At 25.3% G+C, this 19,651-nt stretch overlaps 1 protein-coding gene across 1 annotated transcript in view; it reads right to left on the minus strand.

The window, feature by feature from the left end:
* The window catches only part of LOC107447044 (uncharacterized), a 210,312-nt gene that overhangs the window by 65,814 nt on the left and 124,847 nt on the right, over positions 1-19,651 (minus strand). The window contains exons 103-125 of the mRNA XM_087167704.1: positions 19,420-19,452; positions 18,889-18,924; positions 18,724-18,771; positions 17,416-17,448; positions 16,762-16,797; positions 16,596-16,643; positions 15,675-15,710; positions 12,892-12,927; positions 12,753-12,800; positions 11,814-11,849; positions 10,581-10,616; positions 7,035-7,070; positions 6,230-6,265; positions 6,067-6,114; positions 5,518-5,553; positions 5,068-5,103; positions 4,911-4,958; positions 3,216-3,251; positions 2,185-2,220; positions 2,054-2,101; positions 1,491-1,526; positions 395-430; positions 215-262 (exon numbers count right to left, since the gene is read on the minus strand). Coding sequence (XP_087023830.1) covers positions 215-262; positions 395-430; positions 1,491-1,526; positions 2,054-2,101; positions 2,185-2,220; positions 3,216-3,251; positions 4,911-4,958; positions 5,068-5,103; positions 5,518-5,553; positions 6,067-6,114; positions 6,230-6,265; positions 7,035-7,070; positions 10,581-10,616; positions 11,814-11,849; positions 12,753-12,800; positions 12,892-12,927; positions 15,675-15,710; positions 16,596-16,643; positions 16,762-16,797; positions 17,416-17,448; positions 18,724-18,771; positions 18,889-18,924; positions 19,420-19,452 — 906 coding nt within the window. The remainder of the gene's footprint in view (positions 1-214; positions 263-394; positions 431-1,490; positions 1,527-2,053; positions 2,102-2,184; positions 2,221-3,215; positions 3,252-4,910; positions 4,959-5,067; positions 5,104-5,517; positions 5,554-6,066; positions 6,115-6,229; positions 6,266-7,034; positions 7,071-10,580; positions 10,617-11,813; positions 11,850-12,752; positions 12,801-12,891; positions 12,928-15,674; positions 15,711-16,595; positions 16,644-16,761; positions 16,798-17,415; positions 17,449-18,723; positions 18,772-18,888; positions 18,925-19,419; positions 19,453-19,651) is intronic.

Below are 19,651 nucleotides of genomic sequence, written 5' to 3' on the forward strand. Positions count from 1 at the left end.
TAAAATACTGTTTTAACTAGAGTACAAATTATTTACGAATGCTCAGTAATATCTCATAACTTGTGTCTTTATTCTTCTTTTAATTTGGTTAAAAGATAATTTTAAAATTTTTTGTACCAAAATATTTGAAATGATCAAAAAAACTATTCATAAAAAAGATCAAAGAAATATTTTATTTAAATTTCTAAAATAATTTCCTGAAACTAAGACTTACCTTCTGCAATATTTTTTAACGACTCCATTTTCGAAATTTTAGTTTCCGCTTTGAACAGCAAAAAAAAGAATGAATAAGTAAATAAATAAAAAAATAAGATTACAGAAGGAATTCAGGTAGAAAATTAATCGTATATTAATTTCTGAAATTAAGCAACTTATTACTATGGTTCATACTTACTAAGATTTTTTATTTCATCTAGGTGCAATTGAATGGCTAAAAAAGATCAATGATGAAGAGAACTAAATTATTTTCTTTTAATTTAGCTGTTTTACATCAAATAAAGTAGCGCTATTATTATAATTACTTAAAGTCAGAACTTAACATTAAAACAATGTCGGTTACGAGAGCAAAATAACTGTATACTATTTAATAGTTTAATAAATTACATTGACCACAAAAAAAGAACTCTTGAAAAATTTTGTGTGGTTCTTGTTTTTAAGCACTGGAACCTTAAATAACAAAAAATAGAAATTATTCGGATGAGTTAATGTTTTTTTCTGTACCACGTTTTTCGAAATATATATCTAAGTTTCCTGTTACTACATAATTCCCTATGAAGATTTAAGAAAATTAAATAGAAAAACTCACGTTGAAAGATTAAAAGTTGTGAAACATAATTTTCCTTAACTTATTATTAACTAAACTATCTTTTATCTTTTCAAGAAAGCCATTTTGATGTTAATGATGTCTTATATTTTATGATACATTTAAATACCTATGTGTGAAAAATGCTTAAAAGTTCCTCAAGTATGATTTCTTCCCTCAAATTTTCAAATGGTTTTCTAACGGTCAAAAATTAACAAAGTTTTGAATTGATTTCTAATGCATGATTAAATCGTTATCAACTAAAAGATTTGTAAAAGGAACAGGGAATTTAATTGAAAAAATAATAATAAAGTTTTTCAAATTAATTTACTACCAAGACAACCAAATTCAATTGTTCAAAATACACTTTTAAAACGAAAAATTAACTAAATACGTTATTGAGAAAAAATTTCTCTAAGCTTCAATTCCCATAAAATTCTCTTTAGAGTAATTTAATTCCTTTTAAGCATTGCATAGGATAATTCCTTTCTATGAAATATAATTCTTAGCTGTTAATCTGATTTTAATAACATTCTACCTAACACGGTTTTCCAACACCATTGTTGATACATTTTAAAAATCAGTAAGCATGATTTTATGTAGGCTACCGAACGTTTGCTTAGATTAACAAGGAAAATTACCTGGTTATTCTATATCTATATGTTTTTATCAAATTTTTGTAACTTACTCTCTTTCAACAAACCATCTCGTTGCCATTCCATAGCTGAAACACAATTAATATTAAATGCAAATTTTCAAGCATGCTTTTGCAAAAATTGTTTTTTAAAAAAGCTTAAATTATTCCTAAATTTTTAAGAAATCTTTTCGAAAATGTAGAGTCACTTATTCTAATTTTAGTTATCAATTTTTCAGCAATGAGAAAATTCGCAATATAAATCCTATAATTCATTTAGAGATTTACATGTTTTTAAAATTAATTTCTAGTTTGCTTCATCAGATAAATTTTTTCAAGCATTTTATTTTAATAAATAAATTAAAGGAATTTTAAAATTTTAGATAGTATTAATAAGTTTAAAATGAAAAAACTCAATTTTGCTGTAAATCTTAACATTTAAATTATTTTAAAACCCCTAAATTAAGATAAATAAAAAAAATATTTTTCTTTACACAACATTTAATTAAACATAACTACTCTAGCCATATAAATATCTATGGTAATGAATTCATAACTCTTAATTCTAAGTTAATTTGTGCACTTAATAAAGTCTAGAGTAGAAAACTAAGAGGTACCTTTTTCAATATTTTTCAATAACTTCTTCTTCTCAATTTCGTTTTCCACTTAAAAGCAAAAGGAAATTTGTTAATGATTTCTGGACAGTTATTAAAGTAATATTTAAATTGTGCTTAATAATAGCACTTACTTAAATTGTTAATTTTCATTAGGTGTAACTGAATAGCTGAAAGATAAACAAGACTTGTGATTAAGAAACAGACGATTATAAATTATGCTTTAAAAGTTCAATTATTTATATAATGATTATCTATATTATAGCTCTAAAATATAATGTTGTAAAAAAGGTTGAATTTTATTCTTTTTTTTAAATTTATTTTTCTTTTGTTTGTGGAAATGGTAGGTAATGAAATAATCCATGTTTCAGTTGTGGCAAACATCAGCATGATATTATTTAAAGTTAAGGTAATCTTTCTGGATTTAAATTCGATCTTCGATCTTTAAATAATGACTACGTTCTTCTTTACTCAGTTCTGCACATATATATATATATATATATATATATATATATATATATATATATATATATATATATATATAAACAGACTATACGATGCACCGTAATTTATAATATAAATAATTTGAATTAAATAAATATTACGATAAATATTACTATACGATAAATATAAATATACTGGTAATAATGGATTTCACGGAAAAATCTATTTTACGAATCCTGCATTCAGAGTGCCAGTAATTTATCCGTAATTTTATGTAGAAGTAAAAAAGTGTGGATCACAAAACGATCCGAAATGAACTACGGAAGCACTTCAGAGGTTGGTGAATAACAACGAGGAGAGGCAACATTACTAGAAGATTTATTTATAAAAGCTCTAGGAATATATTAATTTATGAAGATTCATATATTATATGTTATACAAGAAATTTCACAAGTAGAAATATTTTCTTTTTTTTTCTGTTTAATATCATAAAATAATAAGGACATTAATGCTCGTTCAGAAGCAGTAAGCAATTGATAAACCATAGTTCTCTAAATATGGTATATAAGGCATTTAAAAATGTGGTTCAATATAACTATAATATTTTTAAGCAAGTTTATCTCACCTAAAGATTAAAATATTGAAATTAATTTTATAAGTCATCTATATATATTGCCCTAAAGCTATTATCTAAATGTTATATAAAATATTAATAACTTACTCTCCTTGGGTAGTTCTTTATTTTGGGATCCGAAAGCTGAAACGTAGGTGACATAATTAAGCCTTTAAAAGTTTAAAACATATTAAAACATAGAGTAGACATTATTTCATTTTCATTTGTCTAGTTAAAACGTAGTATTACATATTTAAATTCTGTTGGTGAGTTCCAAGCTAATATGATACTCCAACAATCCAGATGCTTACAGAAGAAGATAAGTTTGTAAGTGCTGATTCTCCATATAAATTTTATTTTGTGAGAAATTGTACTAATAGAAGGTTTATTTTCCCACTTTATTCCGTGTTACTTAATTAATTTTCTCTGTTTGTGTACGTTTAAACTTTTACACGCTATCTATATACATGTATATTCCTCAATAATATCTTATTCTTTTACCTGATTTAATCTCGAATCTAAAGGAATGATCTTTCACAGAATAATCTTAAAGATGATGACTAAGAGAATGATCCAATAATAAGATTTTGACAATGTAGATTAAATGAAGGTACTGTGGAAATTATTTTTGTTTATGTTGAAGATTTGTTAGTTTTTGCCACCAACGAAGCTGTTTTCAATTATATCTGTGATAAACTTGCGAAGTATTTTTAAATAAAAGGACTGAGAATACTCTATTATAGTTTGGTCATTGAATTGAAACAATACAAGGATGCACTGACTATCTTTCAAAGAATTACTCTCACTTTGAAGACATCTGAAAGAATGTCATCATTAAGGAAAGCTTCCCCGGCTTTATTTTAAATATCCTGAAGATTCATAATCCTGGGAATCATAAAAACGAACAATTGTTTTTATGGCTAATCTGAGTTTCTAAAAACAAGATTTAATAACGATAATTAATTTTTCCACTTGCCATAGTGGTCTTAAGTATAGATGGTGATTATAAATTTTCCAATTTAAAATATTTATCTTTCATACCAGGAACAAGCACATAGACAGTCTTGATCATAATATTGGCTGTAAATTATCATTTTTTTATTTTATACTTTCTGTATGATAGAGTAATATTTATTTTCATTAAATTTCAATTTTCGGAACGCATACATTTTGCTGAATAAGCACAAAGATGGGGTATTGTTGTTACTATATTCTTATTTCCACTCTGTTTCCCCTTTTCTTTATTTAATTATTATTTCTTGGTTGCGGAATTATGCATAACCGATATTGTATGCCTACAAGCATGCTCTTATAAGATATATTAATTTTTGTTATTGATTTCATTGCAGCAGATGCTTAATAGCTACTTGGGAAATGTGTGTTTTGTTCTGTTAGTGACATCTTACACTACGTTTATTTCGTTAAAGAATTTTATTCCTTATAACTTATTTCTCTGTAATAATAAGTTTTTAATTGTTGCAATAAGTTACTTTTTCTGATAAAAACATTCTGATGCCCAGGAAATCTAATTCTTAATCATTAGAAATTCTTAAAGTTAAAAAAAATCTTTATATCTTGAGAGATGCCAGTTGTGTTACATTTAACAGATAAAAGGGAACTCCATAAATAGAAAATGATAAAACATTGACGTTTAAAATTTCAATACAGTTTTTTTTCTTTTAGTTTTGGGTTAAACAATTGACACCCATAGACTTAATTTCTATTCAAAGGACGTTGCACATTATGGGATATTTTTTTCATGAAAACCATAAGTATAGATTGATATCAAATGAAAAGATATACCTAAGGAGATATTTTTCAAAGGTTCCATTTTCGGCATTTCGTCTTTCACTTTAAATTGAAAGAAAATACAACAACAATTAATTTTCGATTTTTGAAAAAGTTTCTGTTTTGCACATTTTTAACATTGCATGTTAAATTAAATGACAAACGTACTTACTCATATTTAGAATTTCGTTCAGATGCAATTGAATAGCTGAAAAAGAAATGCACCGATTTTAAAAAAGAATATCAATAATTGTTATTTTCTCCAATTATTTAAATTTTCCATACATTAAGCTATATGCTAAATTGATTTATTTAGCAGGAACTAGTTGAGAAAATATCTTTTAAGTTGTTTTAAGAATTGGAAAATTGATTTTTGATTAATATTTACGAATTAAATTTCCTTTAAAGAGTATTAGTACTGAAATATAAGTAAAACGCTTAGAGATTTTCTGATTCCTTAAAATTTCAGATTCTAAATTGTTTATTAACTGTCAAAAATAACAATATTTTTGCTACAGAATTATAATTGTTTTGAAAATATTCCGCTAAATTTTCTGCACACATAAGCATTAAAAGATAAAATTTTAATACTAAAACTTTATTTGCAATTTTTATAACTTACTTTCCTTTGGTAATTCTTTTCTTTGTAATTTCATAGCTGAAATACAAATAACAACAATTAAAAAATGCGAATAAGTTAAAATTAATGATCACAAAAGGAGGTAGTAAAGTTACTACAGGAAAAAAAATACTATAAAAAATATTTATAAATTATTTATACAAAAAAGTGCAAATTAAATTTAAAAATAAATCCTTCACGATACACTATTTTGCACTAGGAACAATTTATACTCGGAGAAGTAATTAAAGTAATTTGATTGACAATAAGCAGTTTGCAATTATCATATTTCATGAAATTCTCTTTATAAATTATAAATTTTATTTTTAATGTTTTCTTTTTATTTAAATATAAAGATAAGCTCTACAACGATTTCTATTTTATAAAAGGAGTAGGAAAATTAGTTCGTTGCATTATATTCATTGTATTAAAAAAATTTTTGCGTTTCTATTTTTTAGACGTTAGAAACATTTCAAGCGATTATGTAGAAAAATTATGAAAAATATTTTTGGGAAGTTTCTATTTATATTTGCGAGTAATCTAATGACTTACCTATTGTAATATTTTTCAATAATTCCATTTTCTGAATTTCTTTATCAGCTTTAAAATTGAAAGCAGAAAAACAATGTAGGAATATATGATAATTTCAATTCATACAAAAATATTTTCTTAGGTTTCAAATATAAAATTTTAATGACTTAAAAAATCCACTTACTTAGATTTTTAATCTCATTTAGATGTAACTGAATAGCTAAAAAAGAATTATACAAATTGTATTTAAGATACAACGTAAGGATTTCTTGAGGTTAATAGCAAAAAATTATTTACGTAATCAATATTTAATCAGTTAATTCTATAATATAGAATCTTATGGGAAAAAATTAGTTACTCATGTTAAAATTACAATAACAAATTTTTTAATCGCAAATTATATTTTTTAAAAGAGTAAAATTTTAATATCTTAGAATCATTTCGAGCCTTTTTTCTTCTTAATGAAACCAAGTAAATTATTTCGAAACATTTTAATTCACGCATTACGAAAAATAAAACTTTTTCATAAATTTACTTATTGATCGTTTTATTATACAATTCAATAACTGGAATTATTAAGAAAAGATAAAATTTTTCTGATTTAAGGTCCGGTTTAATTTAACTATAACAAATATAATTTTTATAGCATAAATTATTCCAATTGAAGCAATGCTTAAGTTGAAATGCAAATTGGTTCAACGAAAATTACCTTCTTCAGAGAAGCATTTTAATCAGAATTTTGATACCTGGCCGGGGCTCTCTACATTGTTTTTTTGTATCTATCATTCAAAATTTATAGTTAATAAAAACATACTTCTTAAATAATAAAAAAAAGGAAGGAAGTTAAAAATTGAAAGAAGTAAAAAATTAAAATAACCACAAATATTAAATACCTGTGGATTTTCTATCGTGAATTACAGTTATAGTAAGAGTTACTTAGTTTCCTATAAAAATTAACTTAAAATAAGTTATAAATGTTCATGACTTACTTTCATTTGGTAATTCACCTTGTTTTAATTTCATGTCTGAAATAAAAACATTCCTAAACGTTATCGGTTTTGATTGATCAATGCATAAATAGATGGTTATAAGGCCTTTGAAATTTTTTAATTTTAATTAAAATGAATTTTTTATGCGATTAAATCTAATAAATGACTTTGATTTTAAGATTTTTGTCAGTAAAATTCAAATGCTTACATAATATGTACAGAGAACAATTTGGAACTGTTTTTAAACAAAAGAAAATTTTAAAAGGGAAAGAAATCTCTCGACAGTAAAAAAAGTGCTGTTGAGAATGTTTCGTATTCCTTATGCACGGTAAAAAAAATCTCGATTAAATTACAGTAAAGGGTATTAGCCTTCAGGGAGACGGTACATTTTGCTAAAACTCTCTTTTTACCGCAGCATGTTACAGAAAAAAATATGATATACAGTAATGTTTACAGTAATAACTACTTTAAAAACATCGTTATTAATTAAATACTATACATAAAATTATAATATTCTACTGTGATAACTGATTTTATGCTGAGTAATTTTCCATTATTTATACCGGTCGTTATTGAATCACGTGGTATTGAAAAAATTTATTCTTTTTATGGGCGAATTTTTTGTTACGTGTGTTACCCTTTATAATGCTAGATATTTGGAATTTGAAATATATTCGTATAATTCTGTGAAGTATAAATGTGTAAAACTAAGATAATTTTTTATAGAGAGATACGATATCAAAGCTATGTTTAGTGATTTTTAAAATTTTTTTTCAACAGAAAAAACTTTCTTATTTGGGTGAAATTGGTGCGTTGCGTGTGTTAACTGAACGTTACGTGTGTTACCCTCTGTGAATAGTTCAACTGAAAAGTTATAAATGTTGCAGTAAAACATCTGTTTATTTTAAATTAACAGAAGAAAAACAATTTAATTGGCAAATGAAATAGTTAATGGCTTGGAATGAAAGTTGTACCCCTTCTTTCTTCTGCTTTAGAGAGTAAAACGTAGCAAATTATTTTCTCATCTATTTCCTCAAAATCATTTCTGTCTGGAAACATAAAATATGCATCTTTTAAAATAATTTTCTGCATATATTGTATTTTAAGTTTACAAGCATGTGCAATTGCGTCATTAATGTGGCCAAGGTAGAGCACATTTCGTCTTCAGTTATAGGAGCTCTACTGATTACAACGTATCAGGAGGGGACAGAAACTGACTATTCGTGTGCCATAATCTATGCATCTACGCATGTTATTCAAGTATCGAGATATTTGTGCATAGATTTTATACTTTGTATTACCGTTGAAATGGATTGCTTAATTAGATTGTTTACTGGATTCAATTAAAATCTTTATTTCATTTCGGATAATATGTAATACTGTTGTATTGGGCATGAGTTGATTGGTTAGCTTTGTAAACAACACTGTATAACTAATCAACTTTTCTTGTATAACAACACTATTGTTAAATTGATTTTGCCTTTTGCTTCGCTCTGAAGATTTTGTACTACATACCTACCTCATACAAAGCACTTCTGCCATGTTATATGATAAAGTATTTTCAAATGAATTTCTCTTTTATATTTTTATTGACAAAAGAGGAAATAATTCAACCATATTTATTTTTACATACTTAACTTGGCTGATCAATATATAATGTTTCTGTAATCTCATCTCCTGAAGTAGAATAATTTTGAACAGCTTTTGAAATAGTCTTAAAATAAAAGTGCAGACATTGTTTTACCGTCGTCTTTTGCATCGGATAATATTGTAAATGAAAAACAAGTATCGTCTAAGAAAACAGCTTCTGTGAATAACGGAAAAGAGGTCAGATAGCATAATGCTGATTGAAATTCGTTTTGATATTCAAAATAATATGCCGTAACAAAGTCAACTTTAATTACTCTGATTTTAATGCTAGATATGTTCTTTTAGAAAGTATCGCCTCGGATTCTTTTAACCCTTACGTATTACTGAAAGTTAGTCCGATTTTCAAGAGTAATTTCAAGACATTCTTCTTGCACATTTGCCATCATATATTTTTTGATTGTGAGCTATTGTTATCTTTTTCCCATCATTACCGAACTATAATAAAAGATGGTTAGAAACCTATAACAAATAATGAGAAATTTTTGTAAGTATTACAAGCACCCTTCCAACAATTAGATCCAAGATTTCTGTCACTTCATTTACATGAATAATTTTACCATCACCATATATTTCCAGCCTTCCAGTAAAATAATAAAAATTTCATTATATTTGCATTGATTCTAAGTGGTACAGTAGCAATACATGTTTTGGTCATAAAGCACAAAATTTGGAAAATTTAACAATGTTCAGGATGCAACAGACAAAAAGCAGTAAAAGGTTCTCTTAGAAACATTGTTAGATAGTTCTTTTGTTTCATTGCCCCTTTTCCCCCTTAATAATCCAGACAACCAACTCTTGCTTCAATCTATATAGTATAAACCATCTCACTTCTGAAGAAAATTCATTTATTAATAATTAAGTTCCTCTGAAATACGAGTACTTAGTGGTGAACCTCTTACATCATTATCAATCTGTTTTAAAAGTTCAAGTCTAACTTTATTTCCTTATTTTTTTGCCTTTGAAGTGTAGAATTCTATGCTCTTTTCTTTTTTTTCTCCAGCCTCTTATTCTTTTAACTCAAGATAAGGACACTATTTTAAACTTATCCATTTTATAATAGTTTAGCAAATGCAGTCAAAATACTCTACTTAAACATAAACATATTACAAATAGAAGTTTAGGAAAACAATTTCCAATATTATGCTGTTTTTTTTATTAATGCTTATACCGACCTGATTTTACAAAAAAAAATCCTCAATCTTACAATTCCTTATTTTTGGTATTGAAGTTTAGCGGTGGTTATTAAAAATGTATGAACATGATTTCTATTTTTGATAGAAAATAAATAATAAATTAAGTGTATAAGTACCTCTAACACACATAACAGTAACACACTTAACTTTTCGTTACGTGTGTTACCTTGACTAAAATTAATTCTTAAATTTTAACTATTGGCAGTTTTAATTCGAGAATTATTTCAGTTGAATATCTTGACTTCTTAATTTATAAAACAAAAACTTTTTAAATTTTCTGTCTTACTAAAGTTTTTACAGAAAAAAATGCAAACTTTTGTTACGTGTGTTAATGGGAAATTAGATTATCTTGATTAATCAACCATTAATTTCTCAAAAAAATTTAGGCCAAACTGAAAAATTATATAAAACAATGATAAAAGAATAAAATAGTTATATATACTACTAAAATCTATTTTATTGCTCTTTAATATTTTAAGAACTCCATTAGAATATAACATAACGAAGTAGAGAACTCCTGTTAAAATTTAGAGTGTTCCTCCTTTTGTTGGAATTTAAATAAATATTTTTTATAATTCAAAATAGCATCTTTACTTAATAAATGCTTTTAAAAATTAAAATTATGTCTTTAAATTGAAATATAGTGCTCTTTTAAACCTTAATTTAAATTTTTAAGAGATGAAACTTAAAAAAAATTACTTACTTTGATTTTTCAATTTTTGAAGGTTCAACTGAATAACTAAAACAGAAAAAAAAGTTTTTTTTAATTCAAAATACAAAAATATCAGTAATTGTTTTTTACGCTTAAAAAGCTAAATAATTATCTTAAGTTTCAGTTGAGGAAAGATTTATAAGTTTACCAATGATTTTGCGACTTTGCGAAAATGTATACATTGTTTTGAATTTTATTTAATTTCAATAAAAGTTTTTGAATCTAATAAGGATTTTAATCCATAAACTGTTTTTAGATAGAATTTAAAATCGATAAATATTTAAGTTATTTTCGCATGTTGGTGATTATATAATAAATGTGTAGAAAATTACTTTTTGCTTATTTTAAATTGTTCTGATTTATAATAAATGCACAGTCACCAAAACGATAAGTAATCAAAATTTCACGCATGTTAATAATGACTAAAATCAGTACAAACTACTGTGCATTTTCTTATGCAATTTGTAATCTAACAACACAATATCATAAATAGGACCTTACAAATTGCGTAAAAATATGGAAAATATGGAAAGCAGCATAATTTGCAACTATTCACACAATCACCAAAATGCATATACTTTTAATTTTTAGCAAATTTATCCCTGACTATCTTCCCTTCATCTTGTGGGGACGGAGTTATGGACTGTGCCAACCTTCATCCATCAAACAAACATATACAGCTCAAAACACTTTTTATTAAAAATAAAATATATATTATTGATTTATTTTAATGCTTCATATATTTTATTTAGGTTAAAAAAAGTCCAAATACTTCATTTAATTGTTCAGCTACGTTCGAAATGAAAAGTATAGTTCCTTCCATGAATTGTTTCAGTCTTTAGTGTATCTTTGTAGAAAATGTTTGCTGTCTTATTCCTCACAGCAAGCAACGAAAAATTTAAAAATGCTGAAAAAAACGGGAATAATAATTTACTATCTATAAAGTTAACCAATCATAAATTTAAATTTCAGCAATGTCTTAAATCTTGAATATGGAAGTCAGGTAAATTTTTAAAGCTCTACTGTGTTAGTTGAAACATTGTTTTAAAATATAAAAAGGCTCCAAAATAATTTTTTTGTGTTTCATTTATCTCATTTGTTATCCTCATCTCGTCCGTAAAAATTTTAAAAATTGCCACGTCTTTGTAACATGAATGTATAAATATTTTCGTGTAATTTATACCCATTAAATTAAAAATTATGCTGAGAAAATTCATGACTTACTTTCATTTGGTAATTCATCTTGTTGCAGATGCAAAGCTGTAACACAAATAACACTAATTTAATCGCGCATTTGATAAAAGCGTCTTATTACGTAGAGAATGGTAAAACCCAATAATTTTAGCGGGTTTACTATTTTTTAAATTAAAACATTTTATATGGACTAAAATTAGCTGAATTTCAATCGTGAAACATAAAAAAAAATCATTGAAGAATGTAACATATACGTAATCAAATAATTTTATTAGTTTGTTGTTACTCCCTATATATTCAAAATTGTCTTAATTCTGATATTCTTAGTTAGAGCGCGTCCTAAAATGAGCGTAGTAGGGAAATATACAGGATCTGTTTGACCTTATTTTCTCTCTTTTTCGTTTTTTTTTCAAATTTTCTTTAACAAAATTTAAAGAAAATTTAAATTTTTTTTCTAATGCATACCTGGAGAATGACTTACGTCATACGGTCACCTGAAGGGAAGATTTGTTGGCCACTCTTTCCGGGGCACCATATTAGGTGGGCCAATGTTGCTCCCACAGTAAGGATAGGTAGTAACAGAGAGAGAAAGAACTTCCATACCTTGCCCGGGATTTGAACCCAGAACTTTTCTGATGCAAGTTACCTAACCCCTACACAGGCCGATCTGCAGAAAATTTAAAATCAACAAACGGAAGGCACAAAAATAAAAATCGATGTCTTTTTTTTAAAAAAAAAAAAGAAGAATACATCTTTAAGTAACCCGTCATTATGCCATTGAAATAAATTTAAAATAAACACGATTAATTAAACACATTATCCTTATCGAATATGTTAAATAACGCTAATGGTCTATTTAAAAAAAATCCTATTACCATGCAATTTAAAATTTTCTTTTGTTACGTAGTAAAAACTTTTACAAAAATAAAACCCATAAATATAAATTTTCAATATGATTTTTTGTCATACCTTTTGTTATATTTTTCAGAAGTTCAATTCTTTTCATTTCCGCTTCCGCTTTCAAAACAGAAAAAAAATTAAAATATCCGTTGATTTGAAGATTATTAGTGAGATTAGACAAATATAAAGAATGGCAAAATTTACTTACTTAGTTTTTTTAAGTTTTGTAGGTTTAACTGAATAACTAAAAAGAAAAAAAAATCTCCTTATAGCGGTTAATGCAGACCTTGACCTCATATTAAATGCATGAATATTAAATTCTACTGCGAACTATTTTGGGCTGTCTAATTCCATAATATTGCAGTAGCTAATTGAGTGCATACAGTTTACGTCCTTAAATCTAAAATAAAAATGCGCCTACTAGAGTAAATAAATTTAATTTAAGCATTATCTGATTTTGAAAGAGATTTCTCAGAATTACTTTAATATGTATTATATATAAAGATTACAGTAGTTTAAAATAATAACTTAAAAATAAATGGTGTTGTCTGATACTTGGGGTGAAGTAATTAGAAACATAACGAATTTTATTAATTGATATTGCCTAGATAAATTGATATGAATAGATCTTGCCTAAACAAATGTATATAAATAGATATAGCCTAGTAGAATACACTTAAAATGATATTGTCCTTAATAGATATTGTGAAAATGCTTATCTGATTTGAAATGATAAAAGATTTTCGTTCTTGCAATATACTACTTTTGAACAGGGACTAGAAGTACTATAGGGAAAAAAATATTTGTTCTGCATGTTTACTGATCTGGTCACAAATATCTAAATAATATAAAACAACTCTATTTTTTTTTAAATTTTCATTAACATATATTTTTTTAGTCTCTGAAGATTAATTTCAATTATAGTAAAAATGAAATGTGTTAAAAAGTTTACTAAGCAAATATAAATTAATTAAATGCATTGCATTCATTTAATTTTTTAAGTAAATTGAAACATGATGAATTAATCTTAAGCATTGTGACCTTTTTTTCCAAATTTAAAATTATAATTATATGATTATATTCATGTTTAGAATGAAATTTTAAATAGTTTCTTCAAAAAGGTTAATTCTTTAAGAAGAGTTAAAATTTAAAATTTAAATAGAAATAAAAATTAAAGCTAAAAACGTTATGAGAAAGTATCTACATCATTTCTGTTGAATATGAAATTGATGAAAAAGACTGAAATATGAGTTTAAAAGAATCTAAATATGACTGAAATATGAGTTTAAATATTAAATCCTGATATTTAATAGAACTCCGAGAAAAATATATTTAATTTTATAACCAGCTGACTCAATTTTAGGCTTCCGACTACTAGTGTTCAACTCCGTAGGCTTGTATTTTTGAACCAAATCCAAAAGACAAGGGAGCTTCTGGATCAAAGTATAGTATTGAGAAAAAATTTGCCTTCACGGAGGATATTTTGATGGAACTATTCCGCATTTGCATTACGTGCAGGGCAAAACCATGGAAACCTCCCACGGTTACCCTGATTGCAAGGTGACTCTAACCCATAATATTTCTACCACTGAGGATATTTTAAGTCAGCACTGTAATTGGTGCGAACCGGGTGCAGAATTTGTATTGATTAACCCCATAGTAAGGCGAACACTCTATCCCCTGAGTCATCATGTCTCGAGATAAAAGTATTGTACTACTAAAGATAAAAGTATTGTACTCGAGATAGAAGTATTGTTTACAGAATATAGCAAAAATCACCATGTTTCTGGCTTCCTAGGGATATCAAAAGGCTCCGTAATTTTAACGGAAGCGCTTTGGTAATGATTTCAGTAAAATTAACAATAAAAAATACATACATAATATGTGACAAAATGCATAATTCTTTTATGATATTTTAGAGCATGGCATAAAAACCATTTATTTGTTTAAATTTACTTTTCACGCTTGTATTAAATGTGTGGTCATGAGAACTATAATTCAGAAAAGCATAATTTAAGGTAAATAATTGCCATAAGAACAGAACAATTTCCAAATGAATAGTTTAAACAGCATATATATTGGATTTATAACCAGAATTATTTTTCTTTTATCATATATGTCATTACCATACAGTGCGATAATTTTCCTAGAACTTTTTCTCGAGATTTTCTCTGTAGGAATCATAAAAGTAGGAATCATAAAAGTAGAAATCATAAAGTAGGAATCATTTCTTTCTTTAGGGATCCGTTGTTATTCCGCAATTATAGTTTCAATAATCGTACATTTTTAGTAATTGTTCAACTAAAATTCCTGGATTTCTAAAGAAGTAGAGTGAAATAGTTTTAACCTTTGTTCTCAAATTATTGTTTAATTTTCTCCAATTAAATGTGATTAAATAAAATTCCATAAAATTGTGTATCAAATTTATGATTATGTGTTTTTACAAGGCACTCATAAGTAAATATAGAAACCGTTGATTTTTTTTGATTTTTATGATTTTGTGTCATCATAGAATTAAAAAAAAGTGTTTCATAAATTACTGGCCTTCATGGAATCGTAGAAATTTTTCACAAAATCAATTTTATTTTTTTAAGTGAAATAAGATGTAAATTTGAATTTGTTTTCGGTTAAATGTACAAGTAGTAGTTTTTAATAAATGTTTCATGATTTTATTTGTAAACAGGATACGATAAGTATGAGCAAAATTAAACGATAAAAGTCAATCAAATTTGCATAACTTAAGATAAAGCGAACTATGAACGTTCTTCATATCTTTTTTATAAATAAAGTTTAATAAAAAAAATACGGACAACAAATCAGGCAAAAAATTTAGATAAAATAAGGGACAATTGGACAAATAATAATTTTCGAAATTTTCTTTTTTATTAATCGAGTCAATACTGTTATAATTTTTTTTTAAATGCGTATGAATGTTTAAATATTTATTATAGCTATATATTATTCAATTTTTTATTAATGTAAGTTACTTACTCTCATTTGGTAATTTTTTTCGTTGTAATTGCATAGCTGAAATTCAAACAATAAAAATTTAAAATTCTCAATGTTAAAAAGTTGTTAGTGACATAAGGCAAATGATAACTGATTTAAATTTTGATAATTTAACTAATATTTGATTAAGAAGTTTGTTTTAAAATAAATAAAAATACATCAAGCTAGAAAAATTACACTCTTTCTTGCTTTTTAAAGTTTGGCCAATTTCTAATTTGCTTAGAGGCATTAAGTGTTTTATTTTCTTCTGACCAGTACAAGATATTATAGAATCATTTTATTGCAAAATATTTTATGCATAAGAAAAATAATAAATAGTAAAAAGAAACAACATACGAAAACAATAAATAAGTTAATAAAATCATGTTATTTTATTTGGATGGAAAATGAATAAAAAGTAATTTAACGTTCCTGCATCAACTTCCCTTTAACTTTTATCCTAACCTTTTTTTTTTCGCTTCAGTTTGAAATTTTTTTTTCTTTGTCAGCTCGTATGAAGATGTGAAGTACCGTATTTTGTACTCCTTTCGATGGAATTCATATTTTTTTCCTTAACAAAACGCTATTATCATTAATCACACAGTTAAGTATGATTTCATTAATGCCAGTATAAATTGTTTTTAACGCTTTCAAATTTTTCGAAAGTGCACTCAAATTGATGAAAATTAAGAAATATTTGATAAAGGTATTGTTAATTTCATACACACTCTATTAAAAAATATTATCATGTATTATTAATAAAGGTTGATAAAAATTAGTCCTTATATTTTTTATTTTTGTGTTATTTTTTTTTAAATAAACTATCGTGCGAAGTTACAAAACGTTTATTCAAAAATAGTGAAAAAGAAAAGTTTTTATGAGGAAATTTTTTATGTATTTTATTTAATGGTAACACATACATACCTTTTATAATTTTTTTTAGTAATTTCATCTTTTTCATTTCAGCATTCACTTTAAAGAAAAATCTAATGTTAATCATTGTTTAGTTAAGAATTTCTAATATCCTTCGTCATAAAAATGTATCGAGAATAAGATAGAGGAAACTTAGAAAAGGCAAAAATATACTTACTTAGATTTTTCATCTTCTGTAGGTTTAATTGAATAACTAAAAGGGATAGAAAAAATAGCAGACTATTATTTTTTATTAGAAAAAAAGGAATAAAATGTCACTAAGCTATATTACATCTAAAAACTTTATTAGTAGTAAACTATTTTTAATGTTTCTTATCCTTAATTTGTTTTGTGGCAGTATTTTTTATAGTGGAATAGCCTTTTAAATTATTTCTTAATGGAATTAGAATAGTTTTCAAATGCACGCAATAAATTAAATTCATTTTACTAAGATATTTAAAATTAGGATACACCGTCGCGAAGCACTGAAATTAATATATTTGACAATGTTTTTCAATTAAAAGTGAATTTAAAAGTTGAATTAAAACCTGGCTGCTAAATGAATAACAATTTGGTTACTGTGAATAAATTTTGGTTTGAAATATATGCTCAGTAAGCAATATATAAATGAGTAAGCCAGAAATTCATATTCGTAAGAAGTTATAATGTTTGAAATGCTGAAAAAAATTTTTTTTGATAACATTTTGTATACAACCTAATGATACCTAATTTTTTTCTCCAAATTACAATTTGAATTTATATTATTTTATCAAAATACGATATCAACAAATATTCATTACCCAAAAATTTGTTTGTGGTAGTCTGTACTTACCTTCATTCGGTAAATGTTTACTCAAATGAATTGCTAAAATCGAAAAAATAATCATTAAAAAAATAATTATTTTTGAAAGTGAAAAAATAAATTAAAAAATTAAATATTTTATAGGGGTATAAATTTTAAATTTCAAAATCAATTTTCGTTGAAATATCCCTTTTCTTTAAATTTTATTTTAAAAATATTTCTTCTGGTGTTTCTAACGAATTTTACTGAATTTATTATGAAGTCCTTAAGCTATTGGCTACCTAAATCTACATTAGCGCAAATCACATTTAACAAAATAGAAAAATAATAGAAAAATGATATTAAAATAATTTAAATGAAAAATTGAGAAGAAAAATCATTTGGAAACCTTCTTGTTTAGAATGTATGTTATTTAATGTTTTTTCAATACTAAATACAATTCGTAATTATAGCGATACATTATTTTAAAATAAAATTGTTGCAGGTGTGAACATTTTTAAGTTTCAGCTTCTTCTTGTATAATTAAAATTAAATTTGGTTGACTTTTTCCTCTCATATTTTATTTTCAATATTTTTATGTTGTAATTTACCTATCCGTGAAATACATTTTAAAGTCTTTCAGGACGCTTAACACTTTTTAGAAATACTTTCGAGTAAGAATTTCAAAACATATTTTATCACTATACTAATTTTTGAATATAAGTAGAGGAGAAACAAGAGTGTTTAAGTGTTTAAGACCTTTAAACATTTGTGATAATACGATACAATAGCAATACACAAGAAAGACGGTTAAATAAAGCTGCTTAAATCAACATCACTTTTCATTAATTTTCACGCTAAAATAGTCTGATGCACTTCCCTTAGTGCTTTTTTATTAGTTAAATTAATTTGACATTATGAATTTATAATAACATCGATATACCTCCAAAAAGGGTGACTAGATTACCGAATTACCTGACAACGAAGTCTAAAAATTAAACCTTAAAATGTGTTAAAAATACCTACTAGGTTTTTAACTAAGTCTAGTGTTAACATTTTTACTTATTAAAAGAATAATTAATAACTTATTAACTTGCTGAATAATTGAAAACTTGTTGAACAGTTCGACGCAGTTGTTTTTGGTAGTTGGGTAGTTACCTGCATATACTGCCTAACAATTTAAAAAAATCTAAGTTAAAAATTTTTCTGCAGCAGAAAAAATAGACTAAAAAACAAAAGAAAAAGATCAAAATACAGAAATGGTAGTTATAGACTATAGTACTGGTAAAAATTTTTTAGTTGTTAGTATTTCGCCATTTAAAAAAAAATACGTATTTTTTATTAATTAATAAATCTTACCTTTTGTAATATTTTTAAGCAACTCCATTTTCTTAATTTCACCTTGGGCTATAAGGAGAACAAAATAAAAAAAATAATCATGAATAGTTCAAAATTTTCAAATAAAGTTTAGGAAAAAGAAGTTAATGAAACATTTTATCGAATTTTATACTAAAATATACGTACTTAGGTTATCCCTATTCTGGAGATTTAGTTGAATAACTAAAATAGATGTAATAATTTTTTTACTTGTAATTATAAAACAAAAAATAATCACGTTCTTAAGTAAGTTAATGTTTTTAAATCTGTATAATATATGCTAGTTATCTGACTGGGATAATCCCATAATTAAGTACTATTATGCTATAAAATAATGTACTTTTTTATCTAAGTTTATAGAACACAGAAATATTTTGATGCACTAAAATATTTAATACGAAGCAAGTGAACCAACTTTTATATTCAAGTTTATAGGAAGGAAAAAATTGTAAAAAAATCTATTGGTTGTATAATTTACATTTGGAATGTAGTTTAGTTTTAATCAATCCATGTGGGAACTGTAAAAATTGTAAATTAAGTTTTAAATGAAGTTAAAAATTTCTGAATTAAACAAAAGTTCATTGTTAAGCAGTCTGGCAACTAATATTTTAAATCTTAACTTATTTTATAAAAGTTAATTGTATAAATGTATAATTTATGACATAATTTATATCTTACTCTCATTTGGTAATTCATCTAGCAGTTGCATAGCTAAAATACAAACAAAATTAAAAAAATTTATGTATATTTCATTACTTCACAGAAAAGAATCAAGCATTACCACATTTTTATTCAGCCAATATTCCACCTGTTTAATGGATTTAAAAACGTATTATGTTTCTCCTACAAGCACGACCCCAAAAGAGAATTTTTTTTTAAATTTAAAGCTTACATAATGGATTTGAAACCA

This window comes from Parasteatoda tepidariorum, chromosome 7, assembly GCF_982258835.1.
Source record: "Parasteatoda tepidariorum strain Cologne lab strain chromosome 7, Ptep-v5.0, whole genome shotgun sequence".
Lineage (NCBI taxonomy): Eukaryota > Metazoa > Arthropoda > Arachnida > Araneae > Theridiidae > Parasteatoda > Parasteatoda tepidariorum.